This window comes from Benincasa hispida, chromosome 3 (genome assembly GCF_027475165.1).
Source record: "Benincasa hispida cultivar pf3 chromosome 3, pf3_genome.v1.1, whole genome shotgun sequence".
Taxonomy (NCBI): Eukaryota; Viridiplantae; Streptophyta; class Magnoliopsida; order Cucurbitales; family Cucurbitaceae; genus Benincasa; species Benincasa hispida.
This window is the reverse complement of record NC_143480.1, coordinates 25,571,127-25,590,939: the sequence shown is the minus strand read 5'-3', so window position 1 is coordinate 25,590,939 and position 19,813 is coordinate 25,571,127. Positions and strand designations below refer to the sequence as shown.

The 19,813-nt window shown below is 33.3% G+C and overlaps 1 protein-coding gene and 1 long non-coding RNA gene across 3 annotated transcripts; one reads left to right on the top strand and one right to left on the bottom strand.

Annotated features, from left to right (window-relative positions):
• The first annotated feature begins 13,690 nt into the window (after window positions 1–13,690).
• Window positions 13,691–18,279, top strand: LOC150037155 (uncharacterized). 2 transcript variants are annotated; one of them, XM_090311470.1, is made up of 10 exons: window positions 13,714–13,934; window positions 15,078–15,181; window positions 15,475–15,606; window positions 15,713–15,786; window positions 15,919–16,024; window positions 16,587–16,655; window positions 16,905–16,969; window positions 17,048–17,146; window positions 17,775–17,874; window positions 17,981–18,279. In XM_090311470.1, exons 1-10 carry the CDS (start codon window positions 13,784–13,786, stop codon window positions 18,041–18,043), a joined length of 963 nt encoding a protein of 320 aa, XP_090167596.1. In that variant the 5' UTR covers window positions 13,714–13,783; the 3' UTR covers window positions 18,044–18,279. The 2 variants fall into 2 exon arrangements, with proteins under 2 accessions (XP_090167595.1, XP_090167596.1); XM_090311469.1 differs by lacking the exon at window positions 17,981–18,279 and having other exon boundaries at window positions 13,691–13,934; window positions 17,745–17,862.
• Window positions 18,280–19,048: 769 nt separating this feature from the next.
• LOC150037154 (uncharacterized) lies at window positions 19,049–19,791 on the bottom strand. Its single transcript, XR_016528110.1, has 2 exons — window positions 19,652–19,791; window positions 19,049–19,439 (listed from the first exon to the last, which is right to left on the bottom strand). It is a non-coding gene; the product is annotated as an uncharacterized LOC150037154 (long non-coding RNA).
• Between the last annotated feature and the right edge of the window lie 22 nt (window positions 19,792–19,813).

Genomic DNA, 19,813 nt, shown 5'->3' with positions numbered 1-19,813 from the left:
GTTGCAAAACTTCATGTTAATAACTCAGAAAAAACAAGATGTCCATGCAGAAAACGTATGAATGCAATGTGGAAGCCAATAGATGGAGTTGAACGATATTTATTCATTAATGGAATTTCTCCTTCATATATTCAATGGTATATCATGGAGACCCAATTGACTTGTCTAGGAGATACAAGAGTCACACATCCCAATCGACACACGATGATGGATTAAGTACAACAGAGATGAATGTTATAGATAAAGAAAATGAAATTTTGAATATTATAAATGATTTACAATGTCCAATTGTTGATGTAAATGAAGAAGAAGACAAGAATGAGATGCACATCAATGCCCAAGAAAGAGATAACAATTCAAGCTTATTTTAAGACTTAATAAATGAATCACGCAACTAGTTGTACAAATTTCTCTTCATTATTGTTCTTGGTGAAGTTGATGCATATTAAGGTTCTTAGCGGTTGGACTAACAAGTCATTTGATTTGTTACTTGAATTGTTAAAAGAAGCATTTCCCATTGGAGTATCTATTCTTAGTTTATTTTATGAAGTTAAAAGAAAATTACATGACTTAGGACTAGGTTATGAGTCTATTCATGCTTGCAAATACGATTATATCCTATATTGGAAAGAATTTGTCAATTTGCAACAGTGTCCAATAAATGATGAATCTCGGTACAAAGTTGATTATGGAAAAAGTACAAAGATTCCACAAAAAATTTTACGACATTTTCCTTTAATACCAAGATTAAAGCGATTATTTGCATCTAAACATATTGCACCTGAAATGAGGTGGCATAAAGATAAACATGTTGAAACTAATTGAGTGTTGCAACATCCAGCTGATGTTGAAGGGTGGAAGTATTTTAATCATGAGTTTCCTCAGTTTGCTTCAAACCCACGAAATGTTTGTTTAGGACTAGCTTCGGATGGCTTCAATCCATTCGAGAATATGAGTACTTCATATAGTGTGTGGCTAGTGATGCTCATTCCTTACAATTTTCCACCTTGGAAATGCATGAAAGAGACAAATTTCATTGTCTCCCATCTTATACCTGAGCTAAAATCTCCTGAAAAAGAAATTGATATTTACTTATAGCCATTGATTGAAGAGTTAAAGGAGTTATGGAATGATGGTGTGCACACTTATGATTGGATTAACAACGAATACTTTCAACTACATGAGAGCTTATTGTTACTTTCCTACATATAGTGACCTATCTGGATAGAGTACCGAAGGTTACCAAGTGTCACAGTCATGCTTGTCCAGGGCGTGTTGCTCATGGTCGTATGTCTGCCTCCACCTCCACCTTTTTTTACTATGCTTTTATTCTATATATTTCCTTTTGCTAGGTAGTTAGGTTTATTTGTACTTTTTTTAGTGATTGACCGCTTGCCCATTTCCATATGCAAGGATGGCGGATGTGTTTTTGTTCATAATACACTATATGAGGATAAAAATAACCATCACTTCCTCATACTTAGAGTAGTATGTTATAAAGCTATTGTTGTTGTTTATTGCTTTCTAGCCTACTATAATATTTCTCTTCTATATTCTTACATCCCAATTGTTTGTGAAAACCTTTTCTCCAAACCCATTTTCTAAAATCGTTTTCTCTGAAATGGGGGTGGAGGTTACAAAAGGCACTCGGTGTGCCATCGGCATTCCGAATTTGAATTGGTTGACTCTTTTGTGAGTGAAAACAAGTGCCACACAATCGTTAAGTGAAGCTTTCGAAAGTGCGATAGTGACAGTTGGTATCAGAGCTAAGTCGGCTCGTAGAGTTGAAAAGTTGTGATCATGTCTGCTACGAAGTAGTTGGGCAAGTCCCATGTTGACCGATTGGTCAAGATTGAAGAGCAAATGCTGGAGGAGAAGAAGAGAAAGGAAGCCCAGACACCGAGAGTTCCTATCAGGGGACTGGGTTCGAGTAAATTTGTGCCTGGGACAGTTTCGAAGTCAAGGAAAAAGAGAACATTGCCTCGTAAGAAGCTTTAAGAGGACCGGTGAAAGTCATCGAAGGAGTTGGAAAAACCTTCTATCAGGTGCAGTTACCATCATAGATGGAGATTCATCCTATCATCAACGTAAGTAGACTGAAATCCTATCATCCCAACAATGCCGAACAACAAAGAGAATGGCGGGAGAAGAAGCCAACGAGATACTTGTTGGAAGAAGCGACAGAGCTGAAAGACCAGGACCAAGCTGGGAAGAGTTCCTAGAGAAGTGGAGAAGCCTCCAAGACAGAGAAGTTCGTTGGGAGTGCATGGAAGCCCTCAAAGGCAGCCGCTCAACAATATGTTGAGTTCGAGCAGAATTGAGTGTGGGAGAATGTCACGGTCATGCTTGTCTGGGACGTGTTGCCCATGGCCGCATGTCCGCCTCCACCTCTTTTTACTATGCTTTCATTCTATGTATTTCTTTTTGCTAGGTAGTTAGGTAAAATATGTACTTTTCTTAGTGAGTGATCGCTCGCCCATTTCCATATGCAAGGGTGGCGGATGTGTTTTTGTTCATAATGCACTATATGGGGATAAGACTAATCATCACTTCCTCATACCCGAAGTATTGTGTTATAAAGCTATTTTGTTGCTTATTGCTTTCTAGCCTACTACGATCTTTCTCTTCTCTATTCTTACATTTTGCGAAAACCTTTTCTCCAAACTCGTTTTCTCTAAAACGGGGGTGGAGGTTGCAGGAGGCACCTGGTGTGCCATCGACATTTCGAATTCGAATTGACTGACTTGTCTGTGAGCGGAAACAAGTTCTGCACAACTGCTAAGTGAAGCTTTCGAAAGTGCGATTGTGACACTAAGTATGCCTTATTTATAAAGAGAATACACCATCATTTAGGCTAAGAGGAAAGCAATGTTTTATGGGGCATCGATGCCATTTTTCAGATAATCACAGTTGGCGCAAGAGCAAACAATATGATGGAAAATTGGAACATAGGCCTCCTCCAATTTTCGTGGATGGAGAAGATATTTTACGAGAGATGAACTTGTTAAACTTTCCCATGTTTAACAAACATTTGGAGAAAAGTGATAAAAAACGGAAACGAAGTTTAAATTGGAATAAAAAAAGTATATTTTTCCAACTTCCATATTGGTTGAAACTTTTATTAAGACATAAGTTGGATGTTATGCATATTGAAAAGAATATTTGTGATAATTTGATAGATACATTGTTAAATATTGAGGGAAAGTATAAAGCTACAACTAATACTCGTTTGGATTTAGAAGATCTAAATATATGAAAAGAACCACACCTGCAAAAGATAGGAGATAAAGTTGTAAAGCCACACGTTGTATACACATTGACTACTAATGACAAGGTTGCATTCTGTAAGTGGATGAAATCAGTCAAATTTCCTGATGGGTTCATATCAAATACATCAAGATGTGTGAGTGAGAAAGATGGAAAGCTACGGGGGCTAAAAATTCACGACTCGCCTGTTCTACTTCAAAGGCTTCTTCCAATTGGTGTTCAAGCATACTTGAAAAAAGACGTGTCCACTGTTGTCATTGAGTTACGCAAATTTTTCTGTGATCTATGTACAAAAACAATATCTATAAAGGATTTAGGTTGATTACAAAGAGACATTATAATCCTACTTTGTAAGTTAGAAAAAATATCTTCATCGGCATTTCTTGATGTAATAGTGCACCTAACAGTCCATTTGCCCTATGAAACAAAAGTTGCAGATCTAGTTAGTTATAGTTGGATGTACCCTATCGAAAGAAGCTTATGAATATTGAAACAATATGTAAGAAACAAAGCACGTCTTGAGGGTTTTATAGTAGAAACATATATAAGAATGAATAGTTGGTATTTTGAAAATTGCTATTTATCTAGTCAGTTCAATCTATAATCTGTAACAAAGTGAAATATAGTAGTTGCAAAGCTTATAAAAATTTAAGAGTGCAAGTGATATGATTGGCAATCTATAATCTTTTATCTTGTAAGAAAGAATATTTTTCCAAAACTGACTAGAAAGACATGATTGGCAATCTCTTCTTACTTCTTTTTAGTTGATTTTTTTTTTTTTACATCTCTTTTTTGGTTGATTTTATTTTTCTTACAATGTTGTACCCATTTTTTTGTATAGTCAGTCTAAATAAGGAGAATACGAGACTCGCACCCAGGTCCCCAAACACATTTGGTTGGGTCCAGGTCCAGATCCATGTAATTTTCCGTGCCAAAATCCAATTCCAGAAAGTCCATATGATTTTACAAATACATCCAATTATGTTATATGTAATTTTGCAATTTCTATCTCCTGATTTATTTAGGTCTACACGTCTATATGCAGACTTATTTAGGTCTACACGTCTATATGCAATTAACACTGAAAAGAAAGTCCATACCTGATGTTAAAGATATGAAGAAAAAAAAAGGCTAGGTATGTAGTTTTAACCCAATACAAATTCTACTTACCAACAAGAGCGTTCAATTGTAATGTTCATACTATGTACCTCAAGATTTGAGATTCGATTCTTCTACTCCATACTTTAATTACTATACCTTTAATTCTACTTACAAAATAAAAATTAAAAATATAAATAAATAAATAAATAATTGTATTCCCCTTGCTACATCACCCACCGTCCGTTCCATCACTTCAAAACACATCTCACAATTCACGTCCCTTTATAAAAACCGACAAAGATACAAGATTCCAACATCAAATAAAAACTCTTATTCATCTCTAATCTGATCTACAAAGAATTCGTTTCTTTATAAATAAAATGGGAAAAGGAATATGATCAACAGAAGAACAATGAATACTAAAAAATAATCATGACTATCAAAAATTACAAAAACAACTCTCTGAATGTCCAAGATTAAAAATAATAAGAACGATAATAATAACAATGAAATTTTGTGAAGGCAGTTTGGGTAAGGGATTAAAAAAGCAAAAGAATTCCATCAGGCATCACTCCAATCCACCTTCAAATTTTAGATCTCTTAATTGACCCAACGATCATTGTCTACGCTAAAATCACTGCGAACAGAGTTCCAGCAACAGCGATCCCGAAAGCCGCTCCACCGATGTGCGACGCCGCTCCAGCTGGGTTGTCGGCCGCCGGTGCTTGGGGTGCACTTGAAGGCACCTCGATTCCGGTGGGTGAAGGAGGAGAAGCAATGGGTGGAACTACAGGACCACCGGAAGGAGTAAGACTGGAGCTTGGAGCTGGGGTCGGAGCAGTAGTCGCCGGAGCTGGAGCTGGTACCGCTGGCGCTGGTGACGGAGCTTCCGGAGCGGGTGAGGGCGACGCCGGAGCTGGTGAAAGCGATGGTGCTCTGTTTGGCGTCGGAGTCGGAGATGGAGGGAAAACGACCGGAGAAGGGGCCGGCGTAGTTGGTAGCGGAGGTAGAGGCTGTGAAGAACCCGGTGCCGGCGCCGGCGCCTGAGCCATACACAACCTCGTCAGTAAAGCAAAAATCACAACATATCGAACCCCCGAGAATCCCATCGTCTTTATCGGGAAGAAAAAGGAAAACAGAGTATCTCAGAGAAAGGTAGTGAGGAAGTGGAAGCCAAACCACGGCGTTTCAGAAAGGAACAATTCGCTCACAGAATTCACTTTACTTGTTTTGATTTGTATCCCAGTAGATCGTGATAAGTCCATATATATAGCCTCTCTCCCTAAAAACCTTCTAGAGGAATCAGATACAGGTGGACCAAGTAAACAAGCTACTCAGATTCGAACACGTGTACGCGTTGAATTGTCTTCCCACTGATCAAAAATCATAAATTTGAAGTGGACAGTTTACAGCCGTTGGATCCACCACGCGTCAGTTCGAGGAATGTCGGTGGGACATTACTTTCTTGTTTCTTTTCGTATGCTAGTCCTACACCGCCTTGCTAGAGGTTTAGGAATTTCTGAGAAGCGTTAGTCCAGGGTGTCAAATACGAGTACACGTGGTCGATGGCCATTTGAGGAGCCTGTTGTAAATTTCAATCATATGCATTTATTTCCGTTGATTTTATATTTGTAGCCGTTGAGTTGTGTGAAAGAAGGGAGAGAAATGGAGTTTGGTAACCGCCAGATATGGAAAAAGATATAAATAATTTTCAATTCGACCCCCGGAAAATAAGGTAATAAAAGAGTCTTTTAACTCTGTTTTCTTTTTCCTTATAGAATAAGAAGCAAACACATTCATATTAGCGATCGAGAGAATATATATATATGACATTGGAAATTAACCGGAAAAAATAATAATAATAATGAGAGTGAATGAATCAGAGAAATTTTGTGTGTTACTTTTTCCTGAAATGCAGAGGAATAAGAACTGGCAATAGCTGGCGATAGTTTTATATATTCAAAAAGTAAGAAAGGAAAGCGTACACGTTTTGACGAATGCATGGTTTTTATTATTATTTCAGTAATTTTATCTGCCATTAATTTGCCAACCACGAATTGTGCTGCAAAATTGTTGGTATTCGTTGTCTTGAAAGGAAATGAAATCGGTGGGGGTTGAATAATATTTTCATTTATCTTCTTTTTTAATGTGAAATTGTATGATATTCCTATTTAGTTTCCTTTTAATCGTAGAATAACAATTTTGTCACTTTTTTACATTAGTTTTTTGTTTAAGCAAAAGATACATCATGGTCCCAAATATTATTTAGTTTTTTCCTAACAAGACTTTAAGTAAGCATTTTTATTTTTATGTTAAATTTCTTTTTTTTTTTCACTTAAAAAAACAAACTTTTCTATTTATATTCAATTTTTTTTTTAAAAAAAATTAATTTTTAAAAACTACTAAATTTAATTTTCAAAATTATGACTTTAATTTTAAAAACATTCCTTAAAACAGACAACAAATTTTTTTATAAGAAAAAAAACTATAATTTTTTTTCTTTTTTGACAAAAAAAAAATCAATAGTTAAGAATAATGTTTATAAATTTAATTTCTAAAAATTAAAATACAAATTAAATTATTATGGAACGATACATAAATTGTTATGTAGTATACTTTTTTTGTTTAATATTTTGATCATTATAATTGTTAGAATAAATTCTGGGTCAAAAAAAAAATATAAATTTGTATCTCTAAATTTTAAGAGTTGCATCGATTAGACCCTAAATTAATAGTTATATTTATAAAATCTGTACGTGTCAATTTACACCCTTTGTTGGAAAAATGGTTGGAAGAAAATTCTAAATAAAATAAAATAAAATAATATAATAGTTGGAATGAAAATGTCGTAAAATAAGGGAGTTGGGTGACCTACGCCACGGCAATGATTGAGTGGTTATATGAATTATGACGCGGAGTTGATCACACCCACACCCAACTGCTATCTGACGCGTGTACAGCCAAGTAACCTACTCCTTTTCCACATAAATCTTATTTTATTCTTTCTACGCTGACATGGCATATTCTACCCTAACTAAAATAGTATGCCCATTGTCCACCAAGCTTAGACTATTATAATTCAAATTAAAATAGTCTACACTAAAAAAATAGAGTATTATAACTCATAGATTATTATAACCAATTTAGCGCACCAAACATCCTTAAAATTCTACGAAAAGAAAGTCCAAAGTTAATTTGTAAAAAGAAGCAAAAAAATCATGAAAAATTGGATCAACAACCACACACACATAGGTTCATTTAAAAATATGACAACAAAATTTCAAATACGGGAATTATAGTGGTAGCAAAAGAAATTATTAGACTAATTGTAACTCTATATCAGTTGAATAGATCAAAAGAAGTGTATTATGACGTATCAATATTATTTATATATTTGGTACAAATATATACGATAGAGATATGTATATATATATATCAATAATACATAAACTGAAAGTGTATATCTATTCAAAAGAAAAAGAAACTAAAGTGTATTAATGGATATGTATATCAATAATATTACATGAAATTAAAATGTATCACTAGTGTATCATTAGTAATATTAGTTTATAAAACATAACATTATATCATTAATATACAATACGTCTAAAATTTATTTCAAGTAAAATATTGATGTATCCCTATTACACCAATACTCGTAAAAATTAAATTTTAGTTTATAAATAATATGAATCTATCATTTATAAGTTATTTTTATTAATGAGTTGTCTGATGTGTTATCTTTTGCATGTTTATTTTTTTTTTTCCCTATCTTTCGTTGGTTGTCTTTCACGTTTTCTTCTTAAATATTTAATGAATATGCATATAAATAACTAAAAAAAGTTAAGGCGGGTAAGTGATACAATTTAATTAAAGTATATAATTAAGGAAATAAGAGGTATATTAGTGATATTGTTGATATTTCAATATGAATTATATTAATAATAATTTTATTTGAAATAATTCAGATACATTTAAAAAATTGTTATGATAAGTTACTGGCCTAATGCGTACAAGTGATGTTGCATGCAAAATATCATGATCTCATACAGATGAAGAAGCATAACTCTCATAATTAATGGTCTTGCAATTAATTCCAAACGTCATATGAATGGTTCTGCTAATTATTTTGTGTATGAACATGAGCTACAGGATGTTCAACACTTATTCCAATTGACATACAATAATTATCAAAAGCTTGAGATGTAAATTCACCAGCATTATCAAGACGAATGATCTTAATTGTATAATCAGAAAATTGTGTTATTGACTTAATTATTTGAGCAAGTAATCTTGCAAATGCAAGATTTCAACTTGATAATTAGCACACGTGTGACCATTTACTAGATGCATCTATTAATACCATAAAATATCTAAATGGTCCACTTGGTGGGTTAATAGGTCCACATATATCACCATGAATTCGTTCTAAGAATGCAGGTGATTCACTCCCCACTTTAGCTTAGTGATGGTCTATTTATTATTTCCTTAAGAGCAAGTATCACATGATAATTCATTATATCGAAGAATCTTCTGGTTCTTTAATGGGTGTCCGTTTGAATTCTCAATAATTCTTCTCATCATTATAGATTCTGGATGACCCAATCGGTCATGCCAAATTGTAAATATGTCTAGATTCATGAACTTCAGGTTTATTGTTGCATATGTTTCAATTACTCATATATGAGTATAATACAATCCAGAAGATAAAGCAGACAATTTTTCTAATATACGTTTTTCATTTGAGACAATGGATATGATATATAGACACTACTACAGAAATTAAATTACTTGACATTTTTCCAATGTCAAGTAGAGGGTATACTTGAAGTTAATAAAAACGTCGTTATTCGACTGTCAAGTATAATGTCATAACTTGATACTGTAAAAATGTCAAGAGAAATTATTCTTGACACAATTTCCGTGTCAAGAGGTATAATACACTTGACATTGATGACATGTCAAGTTGACACTTATTATTGTGATTACTTTTGACATTTTTTATTTGTCAAATATATTTTTATCTTGACACGAAATAATGGTCAAGTAATCTAATTCTTGACACATTTCCAATGTCATGTATGCTTTTTATTTCTAAATTAAACATTCAAATTTAATTTTCATTTCTCATTTCCTGCATTACATTTGTTCCAATAAGACAATTTCAACAACTAAACAGTTGCATATATTTCAGGTCTACATATCAGCTCAATATATCCAACGTAACAATTCAGAATACTAAAATAAACAATTTCATTTTTATATTATTCATGTCTATATGAACGATTCCAAAATTTACAAGACCAATCGTAGAACAGTATATACTATATCAATCCAACCCAATACATGATAATTCTAAAATTGTAAGACCAATTTATATGTGTTATGTATTCCAAAAATCACAAGACTAAAATTCTATCCTCTACCACACATTTCTTTGAAGTATATAACCTATAATGGCTGAACAAAACATTTACACAAAAAAAGTTTTGGGAATTTCCATGTAGCCACATACACAAAATTTATGGTAAGTCCATCAGATATGGCGACCTAAATATTCAGCCTATTCCATGCGTACTTCATCCAATTCAAGTTGCGAGTACGAGCTCCTCGTATCAATCTATAAAACATAGAAAGTGAAATATACATGTTTATTTACTATTTACACTATCTATAATGTTATAATATATATAAGTAGTTTAAAGACATACCGCATCTGTGATAATATTCTTCTCTTTAGTCACGATTTCTTGTATATATCTCATAACATAATACCCACATTCGACAGTTCCCACTTGTAAAGGACACTACAATACAAAGTCAATAATTAATACACATATCATACAGATGCATTAAATAAACATCAATAATTAATACACATATCATACAGATGCATTAAATAAACATCATTCTATTAATTTTTTCAATGCTCTTATACTTACCTTTACTATTTTCCAGAATGTGGTTTTTCGAGTCTTTTGCAAATTTTTTTGAGACTGAAAAATGGTCATTGCCCTACATTTGTCAAAGAGTATAGTATAATATTTAGAATGAAATAAACTTTACAAAAGAAAAACAAAAAAAAAAAAACTAATGCAAAGTTAGCTTACATATTTGTTATGTATTTGATATCTTCTCGTGAACTTGTTCTCAATGAGTCAAGATAGTACACCACGTCATCATACACATTGATAACAATTAACGACCAATGATAACTGAATAAAATACACAACTAATTAGTATGGAACATGAAGGTAGCTCATTACATTAAGGTCGAATAGAGTACAAAGAGCTTTCAAGTAAAATGATCCCAACACAATTCTACATTGGAACAAAATAGGAAAAGGTAGAATATGAGTATAAGGTTCTGAACATGAGTATAACTAATTATACTTACCTGGGATTATAAGGAGCAACTAACTTCCAAGCTGGAGAATCTGCAGGGTGCATAAGGTTTTTAGCACATTCAACACTTCTAAACATCCGTTGAAAACATGGTATAGGAGGAAAATACTACATTATTTTGGCAAGGATTTTCTTCTTCTTATTTGTGTCTTTACCATATTTCCACATTGACTCACCACATTCAGGACACACAATTGCATTGACATATTCTTTTCGATACAAGCAACAATTAGGACATGCATGAATCTTTTCATATTCCATTCCTAGTGCACCTAATGTTTTCCTTGCTTCATACATTGATGTAGGTAGGTCATTAGTAGAAGGTAAGATATCCTTTAATACTTTTAGTAGCTCTGAGAAACTAAAGTCACTCCATCCATGTCTAACTTTCAAGTTATACAACTTCACTAATATAGATAACTTGTTGAACTTTTTGCATCCTTCATACAATGGCTTTTCAGCATCATTAAGCAACCTTTCGAATCCATTGGGATCTTTTGAATATTGCTCATGAGCAATTTCAACCATTTCTTTTATATTTCCAACATCATTCTCTTCATACCTACACTCAGGATATCTTGGCTAACTTTTGACGACCACCCTCGCTAGGTCACCGACCTTTTTCATTTGCACACATGTTTTTTGCTTTTGTTTCTACTTTGAACATCATTTTCAACAATGACGTTATGAGATTGATAGTGTTTAAAGTTGGGCCGTTGACTTTCAAAGATTCTATGAGTAAGATGGTCACATAGAATGAATGTGATGAAACTCCATACAACTGGTTTGGTGTCAAATGCAGTCATATTTTCAATAGTCATATCGTCCTACAGTTGCAATTCATTCAAATATTTATTTGGCATTAACAACTTCACTGGTACAATCAACTTTGATATTTCTCACATTGAGGGAAGTTCATCGTTGTGGACATCCATAAGTTTCTAATGACCCCCACCACTTGGTTGTCATCTTCTCTTTTATACACGCGTTCTATAGGTAACCGGAAGCGATAAGGATCATATTTGGTGATTTTTAATTTTTGCTTATGGAATGTTTAGATCGTGTATATTTGTGGTTATAGAATGTTTAGGTAGAATGTACTTGTGGTATTCAAGTTGTTTTTTAAACAATGTATCTTTGCCTTCTCGTTTGTATTTAATTTTGTTGTTTTATGGTAGTTTTGTCGTTTACTAATTAGTATTTTCTATTATATAATTTTTTTTTTTTTTTTTATAATTAAAATTTTTTTTTTATCATTTTTCTAAATGAAAGTTTAAAATTTACCATTTCTCTTGATAACCTAATAATAAATTCTTGTTGATGGGATAGACCACAATAGGGGCTCAATTGACGTGCATTCGTTTTGGAGCCCATGGGCTCAGGTCTCGTGTTTGGGCCTTTTCCAGGATTTAAATTTTAACTTCGTAATCAATCTATACGTCATTTAACATTTTTTTTTTTAAATTTAAAATTTTAAGTTTCTTTTGTCACAAACAGTTGAAGCATGACACTCGCGATACTTGGTAATGATAGTTTGTAAATGAGTTTCACCACAAGAATAATAAACAATTTAATCCAAAATAGTTTCCTTCCAAGATAAAACATGATGTTCATAGAATATTTCATTTAAAAAAACCAAATTTATATCATTTTATCATTGGAGATGACAAAATTATCTTTATAATCCATTTTAATCTCTCTACTTTAAACTAATTTTGGTATATATTCATTAAAGCTCCAAAGAAGTAGACGGTACCCAGCTGAACAAATCTCTTTAATCCACCAACTAATAAGAAAAATAAGTGTCTGTTTGGTAGAGAATCTGATAACATAAAATTGAAAACAATGAACTAAATGAAAACAGAGTTGTATTTCATATTTTCATATATGTGTTAGGTAGCATAATTAAGAAATTGAATTATAATTTAAAAAATTGCAAACTAGTTGTAGTTATCTACTAAATATTAGTTGACAATAAACTAATAATAATCTATTTATGAATATGGTTTTATGTTAAAAAATTGTATAATTATTATTTTTTAATGTCATGTAATGTATAGGATAAATTGAAACTTTTGTCCTTAGAGGTTTTATGTATTATAATTAGAATTTACTCTTGCAGTTTGATAAAAACACTTTTAACTGTATCCAAACTATAGAGACCGAATTTGGAATTTAATCTAATTTATAACAATTACATAACACATGTTTTAATATTCTTAAAAAATTGAATTGAGTTTATAACCTGACATACTATATTTCTAAGTGTTTTTTTAATCTTTATTTAATATAATTTTGCATTTAAAATTTTAAAATTCAAATTCTGGATACAATGAAATATAAAAATGTTGTTTTCAGAATTTACATTTTTTGGATCACATAATCCGAAAACAGTTTTCAAAAACAGAATTCGGGTTGTCTGTCAAATACATACTCGTTAAACTCGGTGAACCTAAAAAATCCATAAATTTCTCACATCTTCCAAATTGGAAGAAACAAACAAACCAAAATAGTTCTCAAAATCTGCAGTGAAATGAGCTATGTAGTGAGCAATTTGATTTCGAGCAGAATGAAAAGGAGAAAATATCTATATGCTTCACCAAAACAACGATCTCATCAATAATATTGTTCAACTATTCGAAGTTCTCATAGCAATTATTAATCGATTAACCACCAACCTAGCATCATATTTGATCTCAATATGGTAGGAAAGGCGAAGGAAAATTTCTTAAACCCCTCATTAATAGATTGAGCTTCCGACAATTTGATAGACCATTAATAAAGTTCCAAAACCGATACACATGAAAGATTCAAGAGAGTCACGAACCACTCAACCTAATCTACTCCATGCTTGAGCTTGGCCGTCCAGCCACACTTATAGTTTTTATAGTCGACGTTTAAATATAAAATGTGATTGAAAGAGGATAAAAAGAACAATATATATAAAATTCAAAGTATAAGCACTAACCATAAAGTTTGGAACGCTTACGCACTAGCACTTGCACTAGCCATGGCCGCAACGAGCATTGGAGCTCGGTGGAGTCTAAGAAGAGCAGCTCAATCTTCGAGTTTCCGAAGTCCCCTTGCTGTCAATCTCAATAAGCTCTCCTTCCACGAGGCCCGCTTTCCCTCTTCTCCCTCTTCTCCTCTGGGGTCCTCAGGTTTCGATTCGCTTCTTCACCATTCCTTGTTCTTGAGCAATGCAAAACCCTCTCAATGTTATAGAAAAATATGAATTGTTACTGTTTGGTGGGCGGTTTATCCTTTAATTGCATCGTGATTGCTTGCTAAGATCAAAATAATCGAACACTTAGTTCAGGCGAAAATAATCGAACACTTAGTTCAGGCGATTTTGCGATTTGTATTGGGTACCGATTAGAATTAATCTTCCGTTTCTGGACTTGTCTATAATGAGTTTAATTCCATTTTAAATGAATGACATAAAGGGTGACTGTAACCGTGATTGTTTCTATAGAAAGGATGGTGGCTAATTGAGGAGATAAGCCCGAGGAGTATTTAGTTGAGAGAGGATGATGGATGATTTAGGGCGTGTTCAGATTAGCTTTCTAAGTGTTTTTGGTGGGCAAAAAATGCTTTCCTTAAAATCTAGTTTGTTTCGTAAGTTATACTACATCATTTTTTAATAATCATATTGGTTTAAAATCATTTTTTTAAAGTTGATAATCCAAAAAAGTGATTTACCGGCAATCACTTTATGGTAATTTAGCACTATGTTTTAAGAAAAATGCTTTCTTAAAAAGTGTGTAAATTAGAACGTTTAGCACATTGTTTCCTACTGTATGAAGTGGCTGTAGCATTTCGCTTGTGCAGTTATGGTTTTCCTTTTGATGATGTCATTCAATTGTGAAAGAGATTTTTAGCTTAATATTAAGCTTGCAGGTGTTCCTAAAGGGTGCCTATTGGGTTTCAGGCCTCCACCTTCTGGTTGAGAACTTAGTAACTTAATGTCCCTGTTGTCTGTTGAAGCCCATGTGGGGCATTCGATAACTCAAATATCAGTAAAGGAGAATTATATGTTGAACTTGCAGATAAGCATAATAAATTTTGAGTAAAATAACCTTGGTTTGGAAAGAAGTACTTCCTCTTAAACTATGTATCCACCAGACTGTCTCCTACATCTATCAAATTCTTAATTTTTGTCACTTGCATTGTAACTCTAAAAATGAAAACATGGGATAAAGGAAAAGACTAAGTGCTTCTTCTAATCCTGAATGTTAACCCAAGTATTTTTACTTATACAATTCAATATTTGCATGCTAATAATCGTCCAAATGCCATTTCAGGAATATGCCAATTAGTGCAAGCTGTAAAGGGAGATATTGATGTTTTACTCAATGGAGTTGGAGATAAAGGTGTCATTGTCGACGTGAAACATATTCTTGTGATGGTATTGAATCCTGATAAACTTTTAATGACATGTTAGTATCCAAGACTAGAGCTTTAACAATCTTGTTGCACTATATTTTCTTTTTCCTTGCCTTCTTTAATCATGCTGTGAAGACTGAATAAGCACGACTCCACAAATTTCTATAGATTTGAAGGGAAAAAGCTAGTCCTTTTTCTTCCCCTTCCATTTTGATGAAATTTGTATAAGAAACATCAATATAGTAACCCCTTTGTCTCTTGGTTGTGACTTGTGAGGGATGATTCTTGTTCTTCACTCCTTTTGGTTTCATCTAGGCCAAACGTTCACTATCAAGACGAGTAGTTCTCCATACAAATTTTCTCACCCCACCTGTGGTGAAAGAGTCAATACTAGCTTTACAAAAACTAGCTGACGTGAAAGCAATAGCTCAGGGAGGATACCCAGAGGTGAAAATATAGAAGTTTTGCTTGTTTTCTTCAATTGGGGATTGGGTTTATGAATCTAAGATATATTGCTGACACCACACGTCTTTCAAGTTGCCAAAATCTTTAGGCAGAGCGCTGCCGGATTTCTGTTGGGCATGCAGATGAACTACTGAGTGATCCAGACATAGTTTCAGCATTGAGGTATCGTTCTTTAATCCTTCACTTTTGTCCATATATTTGAGCGGTAAAATCAATTACTATTTTGTTCTACTTCTTTTTGAAGGGTTTTTTATTTTTATTTTTATTTTATTTTTATTTTTATTTTTGTCCTAGTATCACAGGAAATTTTATGTTTCACCCTTGCTCACATGGGGACTTCCTTGGAGCAATTCTTGGAACAGGGATTGCTAGGGAAAAGCTTGGTGATATCATACTCCAGGTATCATTATATTCAGTATTAAGTATAATTACAACTATTTTGTTCTCATTCTTACTGCACATTTGATGCTTCATGTCCATTGCTATTGATGGTTTCTTTCTAATGATTTGTTATCTTATAATAATTGTTTGAACTTGTGACTCATGAAGTATTATAAACGCATTACACTTTGGTCATCTGTGGGTTGGTTTTATTTTGAGAAAGTATAAATTTCTCTGACAAATCCCAAAAACTGATGGTAAAAGTTGTGTTTTGGGTTATCATGCTCTTGGCGCCTACTGATAGAGTCCAAAAGTTTGATCAGAAATGTGAATATATTAATTTTATTTTTTCAGTCATTTCACGTGGAACAAAATTTATGAAAAAGATTCAGTTTAGATAAATGCTACAACGGCAAATTCCATGCCTTGTCTATTTCCAGAAGTAGCTTTGTGTAAAATTTGTAGGTTTTCGATAAAAAAATTTCCACATGGCTATCATGGCCAGTCTCTCTCTCTCTCTCTCTCCCTCTCTCTCTTTCCCCTCAGTAACAAAAGTTTGATCAGTGTTACCTTTTTTTCAGGAAGAAAAGGGAGCTCAAGTAGTCGTTGTTCCAGAACTTGTTGACTTCCTGGCATCATCACTGCGCAAGGTAGTGTCATTATCTTGGGTGGTTCCTTCTACATGACGTTACATAAATTAATATGTGAATGAAAAAATGTTTTACCGGAGATTTGGTCCTTTGCTTGCCTCCATGCCTCTTTATGGACTTCGTTTTCTTGTGTGTATTAAACAAATTAAGATATCTATTGGTGAGGCCTGCATGGCCGAATAGATAATAAAACTCTTTGAAAATTTTCTTCACCGATCTCTTTATTTGTTATGTCATTTTTAATTTCAGGTTGGCAATGTCACAGTTTCTTGTACGAGGATTCCATTGACAGCTCTTGATTATGAACCACCTAAGTATGAATTTATACCGGTAAATTTTGATATTGGTTTCCATGATTATTTTAATGTAGTGTTTTCTTATTTCATTTGCAGGACTAAGACATTTAAAACCATTGAGGCATCTCTTAGGGTGGATGCTCTAGCAAGTGCTGGATTCAAGATTTCTCGATCTAAACTGGTGGATTTAATCAGGTAAAGTTGCTTCCAGTCTTCTACTATCATATTTATTTCACACAATTAATGTTAGTATGGAATGAGTCAATTATCTATTTTTGTACCATATTGAACAAAAACAGTAACATTGTTCCTTCAGAGTTCCATTTTTCTTGGAAGTGTCAACCATTATATAAGAAGGATTAAACTTTTCAAATGGACAATTTGCAGAACTCTTGTCTAAGTTGCAATCCCTAAAGAGAAAATGTATAATTTTATAACATACTTTTTATGTTGACTTCTACGCAATAGTGCTTCTCTTCTATTCCCCATTTTTACTAGTGGAATGGAGCTGACTTAACCCAAAAGTGTACACCTTTTGCTCGAAACCAAAGAAAGCATTTGAGATTACATTAATTGGGTGATACATGACAAACTTTAATGTAGGTTTGCTTATATCTTTTGCTGATTTGCCTGTTTGAACTTAACTAATCTGAAACTTTAGACATCGTCTGTAGTATTTGTAGATGGTTAAATTGTGCCTTCATATGATGATGAATGATAAATTGACAACTTTCTTAAAGTTTCTGGGAAATAAGATGTTGCTATGCCTTATCTTCTATTTCTTTTGTGAAAGTGTATGAACCTGAAATTGTTACATGAGCAGTAGTGGGGATGTTCGTGTCAATTGGACGCCAATTACAAAAAATGGAACCATTTTGAAGACTGGTGATATTGTTTCTGTTAGTGGAAAAGGGAGACTAAAGGTGAGCTGAGCTTTTCCAATTGAATTGAAACCAAAACTAGTGGCACTGAGTTTGTAAATTCTTGAGCTTAGCATTTCTAACTTCTGGTTATTTTCCTCATATTCAGATTGGAGAAATAAATTCAACAAAAAAGGGAAAATTTGCTGTTGAGCTTATCAGGTATGTGTAAGCTCTGGTGATATTCAATCAGTTGGAGGTGAAATGGGTAAAGGATGTCATGGAACCTCTTTATGGGGTGAAATCAGGATTGCTTCCTTAGGAACAATAAAAGTAAGTCATTGTTTAACATGACATTAATCTGATTGTATATGTTAAAATCCGAACATGCATTCATCCATTCTTAAAAGTTTCATTGGGAAAATCTGTCTCAGCATTTCAATGCCAGGGCTTATTAGTTCTTTTGTTTTTGGGTTGTGTAATTTTCTTTCCTGGAATGAATTCGTTCGAACTGATGTAGTCTAAGGAGGATAAATGTAAGCACGAAGTTATAGCTTCACATTAACTATTTGTTTATTCAACGATTTATCTTATTTCCATTTCGTAATATGCAGTTATTGATGTGTAGTAGTTGGTGCATAAGTGTTTTTCCCCCTTAAATTTTAAGAGATAAAGGAATATATTGGTTGTGAGAAATTCATATTGTACCCCTGCAACGGCTAAGAGGGTGTTTGGCCTCGACTCAAAGTTGGTGAAATGAGCTATTATAGCTCTCTCTATGTTTGGTGTTCCAATTATTATAGTTGGTGTTTTAAACCATTATAACCTATATAATTAAGTGCAGTGTTACTATTTCAAACCATTTTTTTGCTACAATGTTTACTATTTCCTATTCATTTTATCTGGTCTTTGTTACAATGTTTATTATTTTTTATCAAGACTAAAATAGTTTGCATCTTAAATAGACTATTATTATCTCGACTAAAAATACTTCTAATACATACTATTATAACCTACAAACTAATATAACCGACAAACTATAACAACCACTAACTATAATAACCAACTCAAGGCATTTTATCAATTAGTCACAATATTAATAATTTTCAAACCAAGATTGGCAAAGATAAATCTAAATGATTAATGTTATTCCCAATTCATTGGCTAAATCTTTTGGCTTTAATTGGTGATTTGGACGTAGTTAAATAGTTCTTCTAAAGAATACCTAACGAATCAATGCTAAAATGGGCCATAGTATCTGTTATTTGCTTTACTTACAACACTTCAAAAGTGAAAAACTGGCATTTTGATCCGAGTTTTGTTACATAGGCTTGCCCTAGACAAGATTAAGTACAACCACTATTGTACATACAAAAAACATTTCTTCAGTTCAAACTTTAAACAACAATGGCTGAGGGAGAAAATGGGGGAAACTCTCTGAACGGAACAGTCTTTCAGGGTGAAGTTGTCAAGCTGTGATGTAATTGATCATTTGCAGGTTTCTTTGGATGTAATTACAAAATGTAGTTTCTCATTTCAGATTTCAGAGAAGGAAGTGATTGTCTGGAAGCCGTGATTATCAGGCAGTGGACCATTTCCTGGCCGGATTGAGATCGCCACCTGCAGCCCTGAAACGTCGTGGATTGCATTCGAAGAAGTATGAAATTAGTAAATCTGCAATTTTTTTGGAACTTTATATGATGGTTTTCACAAGAACTTTTCAGCCAAATGCAGTTTGGTTATAGCACGAATGGATTATAGAAAAGAAAAAGGGAGGTTTTTACTCATTTTTCGTCCATAAACTAACAACAAAGAGTAGCTAAAAGTACAGACTCATTACCTGCTGCTTTTGCTGCTACAGCTTCCTGACAGACATCTGTGATGAACAATATCTCTGATGGCGTATCAACTCCGACAGACTCCGAAATCTCAACATAACTGCTTATTTCTCTTTTGTTCCTGAGATACAATAGCAGTTCCACCATCATTTTTGTAATATTGA

What these genes read in the sequence shown, in the direction of transcription:
- LOC150037155 (XM_090311470.1), top strand. Translation starts at nt 13,784, where the DNA reads ATGGCCGCAACGAGCATTGGAGCTCGGTGGAGTCTAAGAAGAGCAGCT. An exon ending in TGGCATCATCACTGCGCAAG is followed by an intron (nt 16,656 to 16,904) that starts GTAGTGTCATTA and finishes TTTTAATTTCAG; the next exon opens with GTTGGCAATGTCACAGTTTC. An exon ending in GTGGAAAAGGGAGACTAAAG is followed by an intron (nt 17,875 to 17,980) that starts GTGAGCTGAGCT and finishes CCTCATATTCAG; the next exon opens with ATTGGAGAAATAAATTCAAC.